The 18,503-nt window shown below is 42.3% G+C and overlaps 2 protein-coding genes across 4 annotated transcripts in view; one reads left to right on the forward strand and one right to left on the reverse strand.

Moving 5' to 3' along the window:
* apba2b (amyloid beta (A4) precursor protein-binding, family A, member 2b) overlaps positions 1–8,899 on the forward strand; it is a 72,980-nt gene extending 64,081 nt beyond the window's left edge. For 2 of the 3 annotated variants that reach the window (XM_021607169.2, XM_021607170.2), the window contains exons 6-13: positions 1,016–1,051; positions 2,468–2,554; positions 4,030–4,215; positions 5,722–5,901; positions 6,276–6,488; positions 6,665–6,784; positions 7,766–7,906; positions 8,159–8,899. In XM_021607169.2, coding sequence (XP_021462844.1) covers positions 1,016–1,051; positions 2,468–2,554; positions 4,030–4,215; positions 5,722–5,901; positions 6,276–6,488; positions 6,665–6,784; positions 7,766–7,906; positions 8,159–8,230 — 1,035 coding nt within the window. In that variant the 3' untranslated portion in view covers positions 8,231–8,899. The remainder of the gene's footprint in view (positions 1–1,015; positions 1,052–2,467; positions 2,555–4,029; positions 4,216–5,721; positions 5,902–6,275; positions 6,489–6,664; positions 6,785–7,765; positions 7,907–8,158) is intronic. The other variant, XM_036980661.1, reaches the window with a different exon arrangement.
* Positions 8,900–11,141: 2,242 nt separating this feature from the next.
* LOC110526320 (sorbitol dehydrogenase) lies at positions 11,142–15,560 on the reverse strand. The gene is made up of 9 exons (XM_021607171.2): positions 15,406–15,560; positions 15,027–15,060; positions 14,748–14,912; positions 14,431–14,590; positions 14,185–14,303; positions 13,297–13,362; positions 12,919–13,097; positions 12,121–12,242; positions 11,142–11,850 (listed from the first exon to the last, which is right to left on the reverse strand). Exons 1-9 carry the CDS (start codon positions 15,457–15,459, stop codon positions 11,685–11,687), a joined length of 1,065 nt encoding a protein of 354 aa, XP_021462846.1. The 5' UTR covers positions 15,460–15,560; the 3' UTR covers positions 11,142–11,684.
* Positions 15,561–18,503: the final 2,943 nt, after the last annotated feature.

Raw genomic sequence — 18,503 nt, forward strand, 5'->3', positions numbered from 1 at the left:
GTAGAGAGAGTGTTGACCCTTCCTCTGCTCCTGACTGGCTGGCTTGCTGAGAGCTGTGGTACCAACTCTCTCAGGCAGCCATAGTAACGGAGTCAATCTGACTGATGATGGATGGGACTGGAACAGATGAACCAGTTTCAGCTCAGGGCTCACAAACACAAACATGTGTCTGGACTTCACCACACCCTCCTTCTGGTCCTGTGCAGTTGACATACATGGTTAAGGTCTTTTTGTGGGGTTCAGTGTTGGGAAAGGGGGATACCTAGTCAGTTGCACAGGAGGTGTGTGATTAACTGAATCTGAATCTTAACTGAATTAACAGGATCTGAATGAACTGAATCTGAATCTTAACTGAATCTGAATCAACTGAAATAACGGAATTGGTGTTTGTCTGTGTTTTCTGGTCAGCCACCCTACAGTAGGTTTCTCAATATGTTGTTTTTAGACCATTTGAAAACCACTCAGTCACCAACTGTCAGTTTTGACATCCCATTTCTCTAGGGGGATGGTGACTGACGTCAATACAGGACTAAGTCATTGTGTTGCCTTAAATTACATGTCAAGTCATCTCAGGATGCTGGGCTCTGCTGTAATTCCTCACCATTTTCTGAAAGAATGTGTTGTGGACAGGAAAGGTATGCTGAGGATGTCTTGCCTTGACTTCACATTTTAACCTGAAACCCTTTGATAGAGTATTTGCATATGCTACGCTCAAGTTCCCTTTTTACTTTGATATTTAGGTGTGGTATCAACTCATTTTTGCATGTCTTTATGATTTGCTGTATTCAAAAGGAAAATAGCAATTATGATCCTTTTAAGTGCCGTTTTAATTTGTTTCTGCAGAACACAGCTGTGCCATCGCTCCTCTCCTTTTTCAGAGCAATGATACACCTGCTGTTTGGTTGAGTTATTGTCTCTTACTTTCTTTTACTTTCTTTACTTCCTGCCCTCTGTTTTTGCCGCTCCTCCCGTCCCGTGTCTGACGACCCTGTTCTGTCCCAACGTCTCCTCCCAGAGGGTTCAGAAGGCTGCCAAAATCAAGAAAAAGGCGGTGTGTAAAAACAATCTGATCTGATAAGAACAGAGAGAGGGGCCACCTTGACTCCACCCTCACCCTCCGGCTCCCTGTTCCATCTGTGTGTTCCGTCTGTGTGTTCCGTCTGTGTGTTCCGTCTGTGTGTTCCGTCTGTGTGTTCCGTCTGTGTGTTCCGTCTGTGTGTTCCGTCTGTGTGTTCCGTCTGTCTGTCTGTCTCTGTCTCTGTCTCTGTCTCTGTCTCTATCTGTCTCACCCTGACACGCTCTGAGCTGTGGAGTGTGAGGAGGTGACTAGAGTTATGATGAGAATCTCCATAAATCCACTCCATCTGATTACCCTGCATGCATCACTGAGAGGCTGGACTGTGTGAACTCTGGGAACATCCCTGCAGCTTGTGCTCTGAAAATCAGAGCCAGCAAACGTGAAATCCATTGATATTGATGATGCAAAGAAATATTCTAGCCTACACAGAATTACTACAAATTCTAATTAATACTATTAGACATATCATCAGATAAATTGCTTTATTATATATTGCATATTTTAAAAAAATTGTATATTCTGCTGCTCATTATACACACATCAGTACTTAGTTAATGAACCTAAATCAAACGTGATTTAATTAACACGCAGTGCGTGGTGATTAGCGTGAATGCAAACCCCATGCCCAGGACTGGTATTCACACACATTCGGCAGCTTGTAATGGCTTAGCTGCCTTGTTGCGCCTACTCTCATCTGTGCCAACTCTCAACACACCAACATCATGTCGGACCTATTGATGTAAAGCCCCAGAGCCAACCGGGTCACTCTGTGACTATATTGACCAGCCCTCACTGCTGCTGCCTCAAATCCCTTCCACTCTGCTCTGATGTGGATACTGACCCTGTCTGTCACAGAGATGGCTGTTTTTAATTCCACATGTATTCCATGCAGTCCTGCATGCGCAGTCACATGACCATTTATCATGAAAATTAATATTATTATATTATTAGTCCCTGTTGTATAGATATAGAGCATGACCACCACTCAATAAACAACAACAACATCCTATGGCAATGCTACTACCCAATCCTTTAGTAGATATCAATGTGTTACAATGTGTTATAATTCAGATTATGAGATGGAATATGAATGTACATTTTATGGCTGTTCTCTATGGGTGTAGCCATAGTCCAGCACTGACTGAACACCTACTGTAAGCATGCCAGGAGTTTGCTGGGGGCCCAACCTATAACATCATTACACGATTTATGAAATAGCTTTAAAACTGCTCTCAACAGGAGATTAAAGAGGGCAGCCTGTTAACCGTGGGCCCTTGGTGAGCTCTCCTCAGCCCCCGGCCAGGGTGCTTACAGAACGGGTACCCGGGCCGCTCTCTCCTGCCTCAGGGGGGACTCTGACACACCTGTCTCTCTTTTGTCTCTGTCCAGAGTCCAGAGGGAGACGCACAGACACTGACAGAGGTGGACCTCTTCATCTCCACCCTGAGGATCAAAGTGCTCAACGCAGACACACAGGTGAGTAGAGGTCCTGACTCCAGCCCTGACAGGACCAATCTGATGCAGTGGGGCCATAGCCACGCAACTCCTCTCGGTGACTTTTGTGATGGATTTTGGATGATCATTTTATTTATTGAATCTTTTTTTAAATCTGATCTCCCTCTGAGTGAGGATACAAATAAATAAACGTTTAAGGCAGAAAAGCCTCTATGGACAGCTGTCAATAAAGTGGGATGTAGCAGGAAGATGAAAGCTGGTTTTAAACACTTTGTATACCAACCCATTTGATTCCCAATCCAATCCATCTGCAATAATACTTAGTCAGAAATCATCTCGACTCCAAAGCCAAATTATTTAGGACACACACACGCACACACACACACACACACACACACACACACACACACACATAGCTTTGAACAGTAATGCAGTTATAAATGAGGTACAGTGTAGCACTTTACTTTTGATGTCATGCCTTAATGTCTTATGGGAACATAATGGGGAACAAGGTTGTCCAATGTGAGAGGTTCAGCCGCAGTGTTAACAGTGACGTCTCTGGTGTACAGACTAGAGTGCCAGCTGACTGACTGTGAACAGAATGTGTGTCCCTGTCGTTGAGTTGCAGTCCGACTGAACAGAACAGAACAGCAGTGTGTGGGCTGGCTGCCTGGCACAGCCTACTGTAATGTGCTGCAATGCAGTGTCTCTCCACTCCACTCCCTGCCTGGAACAAGGCTACCTGCTTCCCACAACCATCAAGATGGGAGAAGTCCGGTTTTATGGGGCTCTGTTGGTTAGTTGGTGAGAGGTTGAAATCAGAACTGCAGCACAATGACACTTTCATGTGATTTGTCTTATTTACTATACCAATTCTACCATTTCCTAGATGGAATAATGTCATATTTCATACACACTAAGAACATTTGGTGCCGCAAATAAAAATGTCCGCGCCTCGGTTCAGCCCCTGCTGTCTGTGTGTACCAGAGGGGATGAGAACATTGGAGAACCTCAGGTTGATTAGAGGTGTGATTCCTGCGCCTCGGCCTGCTGCGGAGCATATGGGCTAAGGGGACATGCATGGAGTTCTGCCACTCTGCTGAGGCTGCTCGCCATGAGAAAGGTGGAAGGTGTTGGGCGCGGCATTCACAGACACATTGGATCATTAATTCTGCTGACGGACTAATGATGTTTCGCTGAAGAGCGTGCAGGTCGGAGCTGAGCATTCCCACTCCTCCTCCCTCGCTACCAGACGCTCGTGTGAAGATAAGCACCTTGTCATACTTCGCCTGAGGCTTACAAAGCACACCATATGTTTCTTTGACTCTAAGCGTCAACTGTAATACAGTAGATATTTTAGTATTTTTATTCTGTGTATTAGTATACCTGTTGCGGTGTGTTCGGGCGTCATGATACCCTGTTTGTTGTTCACATGTATGCGTCTACGAGGGAAGGTACTAGTTGTTTGTTGTTTGTTGCTGTGGTGGTGTACACAGGAAACTATGATGGACAACGCCCTGCGCACCATCTCCTACATAGCTGACATTGGGAACATCGTGGTGCTGATGGCGAGGCGCCGCATGCCGCGCACAGCCTCCCAGGACTGCATCGAGACCACACCTGGAGCCCCAGAGGCCAAGAAACAGTACCGGATGATCTGCCACGTCTTTGAGTCTGAGGACGTAAGTGAATGCGTGTAAATGTCTGTGATCTGCCCCTTGAGGCTAATATCAAGTGGTAGAATGGATCAGGACCAGGTGAAAGGTTAGGCACAGGACATGTTTCTAAATGTCGAGGTAATGGGTTGTGACTGATTCAGAGATTAGTCACAACAACACATTATGAGTGACATGCTCACCAGGAACACCCTCTGACATGTTTTAAATAAGAATGTGTTCTTAACTGACTTGCCTAGTTAAATAAAGGTTAAATAACATTAAAAAGAAAAGAAACGATGATCCACCTCTGATAGGCCAGTCTCTCTGTCTGTCTCCTCCCCTTGCCAGCGAGCGTCTGCCCCTGCATTGCCGTTGTCCCTCTTAGTCGCCATTTCTCTATGCCTAATTAGCTGGTGTGATATAAAGGACAGTCAGTCTGAATGTTAACACATGAGTCATTTATCCTCAGCTCAGAAGGTACAATTCTATATTTCAACTATGCCTCTCCCAACAGTGTCTTATTACTGTCTACCTATTGCCTGGTAGGCCTGATCCTTGATCTACCGGTCTGGATAAGGGCAACGACTGGCTTTACTGTCCTCATTCGTTATGTGCAGGATTGACTGGGTTGTACCATGGTTTAGGTGTAGGGGATTCCTACAACTCAAGTAGCAGGTTGTTTATATCGCCATGACATTTCAATCACTGGTTAACTGCCCCCCTGTCCCTCGGCCAGTGTAGATGCGTTGCCAATGTGTGATATGCTGTCTGTCACAGTAATACTGCCAATTTTCACCCACACCACAGTCCAGGATGTGCTTTGTGTGTCTGTCAAAGCCCAGCATACGGTTGGATGTCAGTTTGTTAACAGGGCAACCACAGCTTCCTTCCTTTGAAAACGTATTATTCCCTAAAACTGCCTGAGGGAAGGTAGGAGGTAAATATAGGGAAACTGGGATAGAACCACCTCTAATATCATATGATATGCAATTAGATTACTCTCCTTCTCTTTAGATCCGCTTTTTACAATCAATACCTTTGCTTCATTTTTCGTATAAAATGGAAATCATTGACCAAGGCTACAGGCTTCATGATGCTTACTACTTTAGCTTTTCGAACATGTTTTGGTCCATTTATATGGTTTTATTAAATGATGCCAGGACAGAAGCTAGTTGTCAGTAATGAAGACATGGCAAATAGGTTTTGACATTTAAATCCAATGTTTATTGGACCTCATATAGTACTTGTCAACAGTGAAGCGACTCCATGTTGCTCCACTGCGTTGATTCATACCACATAAATGAATATTGATCTGTATCCCCCAGTTGCTCTGTGATGTGATTCTCCCCATTGCTGTCACTATGACAGTGTATTGTCAGTGTATTGCTTCTCTGACAAATGCATAGCTGGTTTTATTATATAGAAATATAATTACTAGGAGGGGAAAAAGCCTCTCAGACCACAGCAATTTGACTCTAACACTCATTGGTAAATTCTGTTTTGTTTCCTCTCTTCTCATTGGCTCTCCAGGCCCAGCTCATAGCCCAGTCGATTGGACAGTCATTTAGCGTGGCTTACCAGGAGTTCCTGAGGGCCAACGGCATCAACCCAGAGGACCTGAGTCAGAAGGAGTACAGTGACATCATCAACACGCAGGAGATGTACAACGATGACCTCATCCACTTCTCAAACTCTGAGAACTGCAAAGAGGTTTGACTCTGATTTAACTGTATGAGGTAACTGTATCATGGTGCCTCAGATGCACTGTACAATCTACTTCTCTGAGGACTATTGGATGCTCAGTCAGTGACCTCTTACTTAGGATGAAAGAGTCTCTGATGACCGGTGAGGTAGTCTAGTTCTGTGGAAGTACTGCACATGGACTGAGCCAATTACCAGAGAAGCTGACAGTGGTCTTATACCCATCTGGCCCTCCTTCGTCCGCACGTTGTTTCTGTTCTTCCCACTACACCATTATATTTCTCCCTGATTTATTTTTCTCCTGCCCACAATCGCTTTGACAAGAGGCACTCATCACACTCTCTATCTCTCTTTCTCTCGCTCGCTATTGGCTGGCTCCACAGCTGCAGCTGGAGAAGCATAAGGGAGAGATCCTGGGCGTGGTCATAGTGGAGTCTGGCTGGGGCTCCATCCTGCCCACGGTCATCCTGGCCAACATGATGAACGGTGGGCCGGCCGCCCGATCCGGGAAGCTCAGCATCGGAGACCAGATCATGTCCATCAACAACACCAGCCTGGTGGGCCTGCCTCTCGCCACCTGTCAGGGAATCATCAAGGTGCATGGACAGGGACAGAGTTCTAGGGAAAGTCATTAGTGGTTATTATGGTGACATTACATTTATTGTGTAACACTACATGAATTCTGCAATTTGATCAAATAATCCACTGACTAAACCCAGTGGAGGTTTCAGGACGCCCTCTGCTCTGTCTGACCACTGTGTTTGTCCATCAGGGCCTGAAGAACCAGGTGCAGGTGAAGCTGAACATTGTGAGCTGTCCCCCTGTCACCACCGTGCTCATCAAGAGACCAGACCTCAAGTACCAGCTGGGCTTCAGCGTCCAGAATGGGATTGTAAGTACGATCAGATCAGGCACTACAGTTTAGCCCTGTGTGCAATGTCAAACCATGAACACAGTACAGTAATGTTTTCATTCAAGTCATCACTCAACAGCAAAGGGCCTTGACCACTCTTCTTTTTGTCTGTTTTTGGAATACTGTGTTCTCACGTGTAGGTTGAATAACACAGGCTGAGATAACAATCTGTGACTGGTTGAAAAATGTTTTGGATGAGATTCTGGACTAGATCAATGTCTTTGTCCAATGGAACTTCAATTCCCTCAGGAGGATTTCAGCGGACGTTAACTGAATAGGAGAAGACAGCCCCGTCAATGATGTTTGTTTTCTCCTCTCAGCTGGTACAGTCTAAAGAAACCAATTCTGAGGGAAATAATACCGTGTTTAAACGACATGACAGGTTGTTAGCCTATAGGTCTGTACGTATGTGATTTGCATCATGAGCGTTACAAGCTTTGGTGGGAAAAAAACATGCCGCACACACACGTATTTTAGTGTGTTCCTCATACCACTTTATTCAAGTCTCTGCTGTGTTCAAGTTATCCTCTGTGGCACATTGCTTCTATGACACAAATGGTCAACTCTTTAGAGCAATATTTATATAGCCTGATAATATCTCTTTAAAATCCAATAATTAAAAAAAAAAAAAAATCCAGATGTAATTGCGGTTTTATCTCTTGTGGCTATCGTTGCACTGAGGCTGAAGCTAGGAGCTTGCTACTGCATACAGATGAACCTCAGAATGTCATTCACAGAGCTCAAATCCCACCCTGGCCTCTCCCTATCAGGATCACACGACCAAACCCATGAACTATCCTTGACATTTTAGCAATACAACTGTTCCAGAAGATTTAATGGAACAACGTTGCATCATTGCTTAATTCCCCTTTTAGAACTGCCCCTGTCTTGTTGCCCCTGGGGGTGAGTGCCTGCCATAAAGGATAATATTCACCCACAGTTTGTCATCTTCACCCACAGATCTGCAGCCTGATGCGGGGGGGTATTGCTGAGCGGGGGGGTGTCCGGGTTGGCCACCGCATTATTGAGATCAATGGCCAAAGCGTGGTGGCTACAGCGCATGAGAAGATTGTCCAAGCCCTCTCAAACTCTGTGGGCGAGGTGAGGTTCCGTTCAGATACACAGATAGAGTTCATAAAGGAGCTCAGAGGACACCACAATCAAATAGTATGAGAATTCACAAAACTAGATTACTGGCCGAGGCAGGAATGAGCATAATATGCATTCATCAATACAATCATTAGGCTGTAAGCGTGTGCCTCTAAGCTTGATTATTTTCAATAAAGATAAAACAACAAGCGATAGATGCAAGTGCCGAGCTAAATGTTTGTTTTCTGTCTTTTCCTAAACCAGATTCACATGAAGACAATGCCAGCGGCCATGTTCAGACTCTTAACAGGACAGGAGACTCCTATGTATATATAAACCAAGGACAGATCCCATTTTCCTCCACAGAGGAGCTGTAAGCAGTGGTTGTTTACAGTCCAGTTGGAGAGCTCTAGGTGGACAAGATTAGCAGACTAATGAGTGTCTGAGGATGGCTAGTGAGCCAGGGATTGTCTCTCTTACTGTTGTGTCGCTGACTTATCATTTTTTTCCTCCATCTTTTCTGAGCTAACATTCATTCAACTGACACTCACGATATTTTGCTGATGTTAATACTAAGGAGGGTCATCTGGGCAGAAGGTGTTTACGTTATTTATTTGTGTTGTTTTTTGTTTTTTTTGGGACGCCTCACAATGTATATTTTTATATTCATATCAATGTCATATTGTACCTGCATATTGTCTCATTTAGTTCTCTTTGCTCTATTTAATTTTCATGTAAATACATATTTTGCTAATGCGTCGGAAGTAATGGGGAAGGGTCATGGTTGCTTTGTAAATATTTATTGACTTTTCCTGCTGGTTTGATAGCAGGGAAGAGAGCCCTTGACCGCTAAAGGACGGTTGAAATCGTGCTCTCAATATAGTTTAGATGGACAATAAAAGGGAATTGGGGAGTGACTTGGGTAATATAATTTTGTTTATATACAGTACCAGTCAAGATTTTGGACACACCTACTCATTCAAGGGTTTTTCTTTATTTTTATTATTTTCTACATTGTAGAATAACAGTGAAGAAAGACATCAAAACTATGAAATAACACATGGAGTCATGTAGTAACCAAAAAAGTGTTAAACAAATCAAAATACATTTTAGATTTTAGATTCTTCAAAGTAGCCACCATTTTCCTTGACAGCTTTGCACACTCTTGGCATTCTCTCAACCAGCTTCACCTAGAATGCTTTTCCAACAGTCTTGAAGGAGTTCCCACATATGCTGAGCACTTGTTGCCTGCTTTTCCTTTACTCTGCGGTCTAACTCATTCCAAATCCATCTCAATTGGGTTGAGGTCGGGTGATTGTGGAGGCCAGGGCATCTGATGCAGCACTCCATCACTCTCCTTCTTGGTCAAATAGCCCTTACACAGCTTGAAGGTGTGTTGGGTCATTATCCTGTTGAAAAACAAATGATAGTCCCATTAAGCGCAAAACAGATGAGATGGTGTATCGCTGCAGAACACTGTGGTAGCCATGCTGGTTAAGTGTGCCTTGAATTCTAAATAAATCACAGTGTCACCAGCAAAGCACCATCACACCACCTCCTCCATGCTTCACAGTGGGAGCCACACATGCGGAGATCATCAGTTCACCTACTCTGTGTCTCACAAAGACAGCGGTTGGAACCAAAAATCTCAAATTTGAACCCATCAGACCAAAGGACAGATTTCCACTGGTCTAATGTCCATTGCTCATGTTTCTTGTCCCAAGCAAGTCTCTTCTTATTATTGGTGTCCTTTAGTAGTGGTTTCTTTGCAACAATTCGACTATGAAGGCCTGATTCATGCAGTCTCCTCTGAACAGGTGAGGTTGAGATGTGTCTGTTACTTGAACTCTGTGAAGCATTTATTTGGGCTGCAATTTCTGAGGCTGGTAACTCTAATGAACATATCCTCTGCAGCAGAGGTAACTGGGTCTTCCTTTCCTGTGGCAGTCCTCATGAGAGACAGTTTCATCATAGTGCTTGATGGTTTTTGCGACTGCAAATTTTTCTTGAAATGTTCCTTATTGACTGACCTTCATGTCTTAAAGTAATGATGGACTGTAGTTTCTCTTTGCTTATTGGAGCTGTTCTTGCCATAATATGGACTTGGTCTTTTACCAAATAGGGCTATCTTCTGTATACCCCCCTACCTTGTCACAATACAACTGATTGGCTCAAATGCATTAAGGAAAGAAATTCCACAAATGAACTTTTAACAAGGCACAACCTGTTAATTGAAATGCATTCCAAGTGACTACCTCATGAAGCTGGTCGAGAATGCCAAGTGTGTGCAAAGCTGTCAAGGCAAAGGGTGACTACTTTGACGAATCTCAAATATATTTTGATTTGTTTAACAATTTTTTTGGTTACTACATTAATCCATGTGTTATTTCATAGTTTTGATGTTTTTACTATTATTCTACAATGTAGAAAAAAGAAAAACCTTTGAATGAGTAGGTGTGTGCAAACTTTTGGCTGGTACTGTATATCAAGCCAATGCTAGCAGTAGAGGTTGTATGTTACAAAACGCCATATCGCTTCCGATTTGAACTTTTTCATTTTACATTAGTTTCACCTCGTCATGACAACAAGTCATGAGGTAAATGTTACTGACTAGTGTGCAAGTGTTTTTTAAAACTTATGTCAACACAATTTATTGGACAGCACTGTCTCTCACACATTTTAATAACAGTTAATTCCAAACTATTGAACTTAACATTGCTTATTCTTTTGAAAATCAAACCAATGTATGAAACTTGAAAGGGTAGTTTCTATGTGTGCTATGTTCATCTTGTGTGTTTCACCCCAACAGAAACTCAGTTGAGTCGATTTGTGAATGTATTGTGTTGTAAGAACTGTGTCCATTGCCATAAGCAGTATTAGAATGTCTGTACATAAAGAGAACTTTGTCTAGGATTGTGCTCATAAGCGTCACGGTTAGTCACTGAAAACATCCCCACTTCTGCTGTGTCGGGCTTCAGCCTTGAGAGAAAGATGAACAAAGAATCCCACTGTGACTGAGGAAGCCTTACGACTGAGTAATGCTTTTAACATGCATTGTACTAAAAATTACATTGGAAAAATTAACATTTATCTGTGTGCATGCCTCATGATAGTATCAAGTCATTATGGCAAGATAACAATAAAATCTCAAATAAACCCCAATTTCTGTTTGGCTGGCTCATTGGAATATATTTGTTTTTCTGTGAATTGTGTCATTAGGTTTTATCAGTCAGTTTCACATAAACCATTTACAATTGTTTTATATTTATTGTATGGACAGGAGATTGATTGCATTACAGTATGTGCAACACACTGGACTTGGCATACAAAGTGTGAATTAGTCTCTACCTCCTCCTGGTGGCAGCAGCTAGGTACTGACTAGAGGACTAGACAAACAATTAAAGTACAATATTTCTATACATTGGTTTATAACAAGATTCTAAGGCTGTACTTAACAGTTTTGCATCATCTTATAAAAATATGGTAATCATGAAATCACATGATGAAAGCGAAAGCTGCTGTGAGCATAACATTTTGTCAAATCATATACTTAGTTTCATACAGTAACGTCTCCAAATATCACATTTCAAGAGTGAAAGTTGCTGTTTGGGCAACAGGTAACCTGATTAAAATGTATACCTGAACATAATCAGACATTGAAATCAAACATTGAAAGTGTACAATAACATGAAGAAAAATAGACAAATAACAGAATAAATCAACTGTTAGATCTACAGCGCTGTGGTTGTCTATACTGGCTCTCTTATTGGTCCTGGTGTTCCCAGTCCTCTTAGGGGTTCTGGTCAGTCTTGTCACACTTGAGCATGATTTTGACCCCTTGTCCCTGACGTGTGGTCTCGAAGGCCTGCACAGCCTGCTCTAGGGGGAACCGGTGGGTCACCAGGGGTGCCACGTTCACCTTCTTAGAGGCCAGCATTGCTATAGCCATTGGCCAGCTAGAATAAGAGGACACAAACACATGAACAGTAGAGTTATAAGACAACAGATAAACACAACTTGCTGCAATTGTTGGAACATTAGGGACCATATTCCTGAAGACCTATTTGTGGGAAGAGCCTGTAAGTAAGCATTTCACTGTTATTCTACACCTGTTGATTACGAAGTAAAATTTGATTTGAAGACCTGCGCTGGCTTCAGGGCTCTTTTGTGTAAAAGGAAACAACTTATTTTCTGTACCTAGTCAACGTGAGAGGAGGTTCACTTACGTGTTGCAGTAGCGGAAGACCCCTCTGATGTCCACCTCTCTGAGAGCAGCATTAAGCAGTGGGATAGTGGTCATCGCTGCACCCAACCCCACTAGAACCACCACTCCTCCAGGACGTGTAGCCTGACAGCAAGCATATATATATATATATAGTACCAGTCATTAGTTTGGACGCACCTACTCATTCAAGGGTTCTTCTTTATTTTGACTATTTTCTATACTGTTGAATAATAGTGAAGGCAACAAAACTACGAAATAACACATATGGAATCATGTAGTAACCAAAAAAAGGGTTATATACAGTGGGGCAAAAAAGTATTTAGTCAGCCACCAATTGTGCAAGTTCTCCCACTTAAAAAGATGAGAGAGGCCTGTAATTTTCATCATAGGTACACTTCAACTATGACAGACAAAATGAGAAAATAAATCCAGAATATCACATTGTAGGATTTTTTATGAATTCGTTTGCAAATTATGGACTTTATAGCATTCCCAGAAAGCATGTATTATTGAGTCATTATTAGTTTTACACTTAAGACATAACTCTGTCGTTGTGCTGTAGAATTTGTGAATTTTGTCTCTTGTATAATAAATTCTATAGATCAGTTTATACTGGATTAAGCGTACATTTTCTTTAACTGTAATTTCGTCAGTTAAGCTCCAACATTCCCTCCATCTCGTACCAACATCAGTTCTTTGTCATGGTTCCAATAGTTTGTTTTTTTCTAAGAGAAAACTGCAACATTTCACAGTACAGTATTTCCATGGGCTCTAATATCACTCTTGTGGCTGTACTTACATAAATGGCAGTTTGGACACTGCTCTCCACACCGGTGCACTCAATGGTGATATGAGGCTGTGCTCCCAGCATTCCCTCCACTCTCTTTGCCAGCTCCTCAGGCCCATCCTCTCTCTTCACAGTCAGAGGGAAGTCTGCTCCCAGCTCCTTCGCCATGACCAGGCGATCTGCTGACAGGTCTGAAACAGGAAGGACAAAAAGAATACTGTGGCAGTCCCTACTATATTGGGCCAGCACACAGTATTACTAATGTACCCACATGTATACCTTTTCACTTCGAAGCCCTTTCAAAAGAAGGAAGTCCCTGGTAGACAATTCTGATTTGAGTAAAACAAAATGGATCCCATAAAGAGTGTATTATTACACCCTGTGCCTTACCAGATATGACCACCTGTGAGGCACCCATAGCCTTGGCCACCAGCAGACAGACCAGCCCAATTGGTCCTGTGATAGAGAAACGAGAGAGATGCTTATGTTGAATGTGGACATGTTAATTGTTAGTTTGGACACTGCTCTCCATGCCGATGCACTCAATGTGGATATGAGGCTGTGCTAGTAACCTTACAGGATATTTTTCAACTTAGCTGGTCATTGTGAAACTGTGTGCATGAGGGCTAGAAGTGATGACATGAAGGGTCGGTATAGGAAATAGTACGTACGCCTTGTCTGAGCCAGAAGGGCCCATAGGGCAGGAGCCTATCGCCTGATTCAGTAGCTTGAGGCAGCTTGATGTAAAAGTACACTCCCTGGACAGGACGCTAGTGTATCGCAGGGCCTATATGGAAAATACATCTATCATTAACTAAAAAGCAAGAGCTGATCTTTATTTAACCAACCCTTTCATTCATTAATGAATGTTTAGGTATTTACATGTGTTAATTGCTTATAAAGCACGCTCGCTTACCAGAAGAGTAGATTTGTTAAATATCAAGTCTGTTACTACAGGTGTTTAAGTTCATTGGGTTTCCCCACTGTTATTATGCTGTGTCAACATGATTCTCACTTTTGTAACTAAACCACATTCTTTAATTTCCAAACTTGCATGGGCATGTTAGTGGAATGTAACAACCTCCATACTTCTAATTGGCTGTATATTCTGCAAAGTTACATTTAATTGTATTTAATTTGATCATGTCTTGTAGTAGTTGAATGACTGGACATAAAACCTGAATAGCTGCAACTGCAAAATTGTGTCACACTTCATGGGTCCAAGCTGCAGTAACAGTAAATAACAGTAACAATGAATGACAGCCGAGCTTTACCTACCTGCCCCACAGATCAGTACACTGCTGCCCAGGGTCACTCCAGCTCTGCGGCAGGCATGAATACCCACAGACAGGGGCTCAATCAGGGCCCCCTCCTCATATGTCACATTGTCAGGCAACCTATTCATACACAGAAACAGAGAGAACTTAAGCAATGTAGATTTGTCATGTTACCCCCAATGTTCTACAATGGCAGTATGTTGACAGTTATCTGTCCTTGTAGATAAAGTAGAAATAATGAACTCACTTGTAACAGAAGTTGGCACTGTGTTTGTAAAATCTGCACAAATTCCCATCATCAGGGGGTGTGGCACAGAAGAAGATGGTGGGGGAAAGATTGTAGTTTCCTGATTTGAAGAACTCATCCATCTCGCGAGGGACACCTGGCTCTACAGCGACTCTATCCCCTAATTATCCAACACAAATTAATAATTGACACAGATAACCCAAAGTTGCATTATCTGATAAATGTTTTTTTTTAACTGATGAACTGCATTAAAAGCAAAACATAACCTCATTGAATCAACTGAGTACTTCCTTCTCACATGCTTGCACAGTTCTTACCTTCTTTGAGGTTCTTCACTGCTGAGCCCACCTTCACCACCCGGCCAGCAGCCTCATGCCCCAGCACCATGGGCTTCTTTACCACAAAGTCACCTATGCGTCCATTTTGCCAGTAGTGCACATCCGACCCACAAATCCCAACTGAATGCATCTGAAGCAACACCTCTGAATAAAGGAAAGACAAGCAATTGCTCCACAGGATACACCAACTGTACACAAAAAAAATGAAATGCAGAACTATACTGTACAAGCCGTCTGGATACTACATTGTTCCTATACCATTTGGACCTGGTTCAGGGATGGGTCGTTGTTCCTGTAAGAAATCAATCATCACAATTAGCCCGACCATTCAAATAATCAATCGCAATTATTTCTCCATTCATACTGGCATTCCCCCATGTTCACGAGTAGTGTCCCGCAACCAGCCATTTAAATGTCCATTTATATTAAAGCATCTTACTTGTAAAGTTCAAAAGTCAGTCAAAATGGTTAATATTATAAATGGTAATTTATATGGCTAGTTCTGGGAAGAAGCTATGCCATGAGCAGATGAGCTAACTAACGTTAGCAACTTTCTGATATTGACCGAAAGCTGCAGTTTTCATGAAATCTCGATCTGCTTACATCATCATGACATAGTTATAGACTACTTTATTACCAGTCTGAGGTCACCCTGGGAATGCAACACCACGGACAGGTTTTCTTTTTCCATGTTGTATTCACTCAAAGACAACTACGGTGTGAATAAAATCAGAAATCTTGTAAAATGCTTGTTTGGTCTGTGCAGGGCTCAAAGTGCATATTCCTGCTGCTAGGTGGGCAGTCGACAAAACAAAACATGTGATTGGCGTACGGTTGGAGAGAACATGCCATTATAGCAAAGAAGGGAGAGTCGAATTGAGCTATTCTTAAATTTGAACTAAAAGTGTATTGCTATTTCGTAACTATTTTATTAATCGAATCTGACTTATTCTAATGATTTATACGTTGATAATGATGTAAGACTATGAAATGCCTGCGTCGCATTTGAGCTAACCCAGAGCGCTCTGATTTGTCACATAATTGCAGTGCCTGGTAAATGGACCAATCACAGGTCTTGTTTCCGGGGGCGGGAATGAGGTTGAAGACACACAGGAAATGTTTCTATGGAGACAAATATTAAAGACGTCAGAATCGGTGGTCTGAATAAGACTTACCCACAGATAGAACAGATATTTCACCGGATGTATAAATGTGAAGAATCTTTGACTCAAACGTCTGTCCGTCTGCTTTGTGTACATCGTGTATTTGGCTTTTGAAAACGATATGGTTGTAAACATTTGGAAAAGTTCAATATAAGTTCAAAATAAAACAAAGCTGTTTTTGAATGACAACTATCTTTCCTTCAAACGAGGTAAGCAAGACTGAAAAAAAAATAACTTTAATTGAAGATGTTACCCCAATTTTCCACATTATCCATAGGCCGGCCTACATAGCACCACTCATGGGGAAAAGTTGTACAAATGCCTAGCATGAAAATCTTGCCAATTAGAAATTACTTTCTTGTGAAGATCCTGCATTTAGAACAGGTTGATGAACTGGTTCTTGATGGGAACCAGCTAACTATGCTGCCAATTGCCATTGGATGTCTGAGGAACCTTATGATCCTAGGAGTCAATGATCCCATATACAGTGGGGCAAAAAAGTATTTAGTCAGCCACCAATTGTGCAAGTTCTCCCACTTAAAAAGATGAGAGAGGCCTGTAATTTCAATCATAGGTACACTTCAACTATAACAGACAAAATGCGAAAAAAAATCCAGAAAATCACATTGTAGGATTTTTAATGAATTTATTTGCAAATTATGGTGGAAAATAAGTATTTGGTCACCTACAAACAAGCAAGATTTCTGGCTCTCACAGACCTGTAACTTCTTCTTTAAGAGGCTCCTCTGTCTTCCACTCGTTACCTGTATTAATAGCACCTGTTTGAACTTGTTATCAGTATAAAAGACACCTGTCCACAACCTCAAGCAGTCACACTCCAAACTCCACTATGGCCAAGACCAAAGAGCTGTCAAAGGACACCAGAAACAAAATTGTAGACCTGCACCAGGCTGGGAAGACTGAATCTGCAATAGGTAAGCAGCTTGGTTTGAAGAAATCAACTGTGGGAGCAATTATTAGGAAATTGAAGACATACAAGACCACAGATAACCTCACTCGATCTGGGGCTCTACGCAAGATCTCACCCCGTGGGGTCAAAATGATCACAAGAACGGTGAGCAAAAATCCCAGAACCACACGGGGGGACCAAGTGAATGACCTGCAGAGAGCTGGGACCAAAGTAACAATGCCTACCATCAGTAACACACTACGCCGCCAGGGACTCAAATCCTGCAGTGCCAGACGTGTCCCCCTGCTTAAGCCAGTACATGTCCAGGCCCGTCTGAAGTTTGCTAGAGAGCATTTGTATGATCCAGAAGAAGATTGGGAGAATGTCATATGGTCAGATGAAACCAAAATATAACTTTTTGGTAAAAACTAAACTCGTCGTGTTTGGAGGACAAAGAATGCTGAGTTGCATCCAAAGAACACCATACCTACTGTGAAGCATGGGGGTGGAAACATCATGCTTTGGGGCTGTTTTTCTGCAAAGGGACCAGGACGACTGATCCGTGTAAAGGAAAGAATGAATGGGGCCATGTATCGTGAGATTTTGAGTGAAAACCTCCTTCCATCAGCAAGGGCATTGAAGATGAAACATGGCTGGGTCTTTCAGCATGACAATGATCCCAAACACACCGCCCGGGCAATGAAGGAGTGGCTTCTTAAGAAGCATTTCAAGGTCCTGGAGTGGCCTAGCCAGTCTCCAGATCTCAACCCCATAGAAAATCTTTGGAGGGAGTTGAAAGTCCGTGTTGCCCAGCAACAGCCCCAAAACATCACTGATCTAGAGGAGATCTGCATGGAGGAATGGGCCAAAATACCAGCAAGTGTTCGAAAACCTTGTGAAGACTTACAGAAAATGTTTGACCTCTGTCATTGCAACAAAGAGTATTTAACAAAGTATTGAGATAAACTTTTGTTATTGACCAAATACTTATTTTCCACCATAATTTGCTAATAAATAAATTAAAAATCCTACAATGTGATTTTCTGGATTTTTTTTTCTCATTTTGTCTGTCAGAGTTGAAGTGTACCTATGATGACAATTACAGGCCTCATCTTTTTAAGTGGGAGAACTTGCACAATTGGTGGCTGACTAAATACTTTTTTGCTGCACTGTATGTGCCTTGGGAGACCTGGCAGAGCTGCGGGTGCTGTGGGCTGCGTCCTGTGGTCTAATGATGCTGCCTTCCTCCATCAGAAAACTCAACATGTTACAAAAACTTGGTCTGAACAATAACGCAATCACTGAACTGCCTCCTGACCTACATTGGTTGAACCTGCAGGCAATGAACCTGCAGGCTCTTCCAGATTAAATCAATAACTTTATCAACTTGGACAGAATCAGTTTTGAGCATGTGCCCAAATCACTGTCAGGTCAGTGATTTCATGTGCATTTAACTGATCATTTAGTCTCTTTACAGTATATCTGCAGAGAGAAGTTGCTAAAAGCAAACACAATATTATTGTTGTACTATTAGCCTAGGTGCATAATCAATTAAATATTTTCTACAGATATGACAAGTTTTCAAGTCATGAGTATGAAGTTCAATGACATTACGTCACTGGAAGATGACCTGATCCTTGGATTTAACGGGATGACTACCAC

This window comes from Oncorhynchus mykiss, chromosome 6 (assembly GCF_013265735.2).
Source record: "Oncorhynchus mykiss isolate Arlee chromosome 6, USDA_OmykA_1.1, whole genome shotgun sequence".
In the NCBI taxonomy this organism is placed as follows: Eukaryota; Metazoa; Chordata; class Actinopteri; order Salmoniformes; family Salmonidae; genus Oncorhynchus; species Oncorhynchus mykiss.

What these genes read in the sequence shown, in the direction of transcription:
- LOC110526320 (XM_021607171.2), bottom strand. Translation starts at nt 15,459, where the DNA reads ATGGAAAAAGAAAACCTGTCCGTGGTGTTGCATTCCCAGGGTGACCTC. An exon ending in CCCAGGGTGACCTCAGACTG is followed by an intron (nt 15,061 to 15,405) that starts GTAATAAAGTAG and finishes GATTTCTTACAG; the next exon opens with GAACAACGACCCATCCCTGA. An exon ending in CCCTGAACCAGGTCCAAATG is followed by an intron (nt 14,913 to 15,026) that starts GTATAGGAACAA and finishes TCCTTTATTCAG; the next exon opens with AGGTGTTGCTTCAGATGCAT.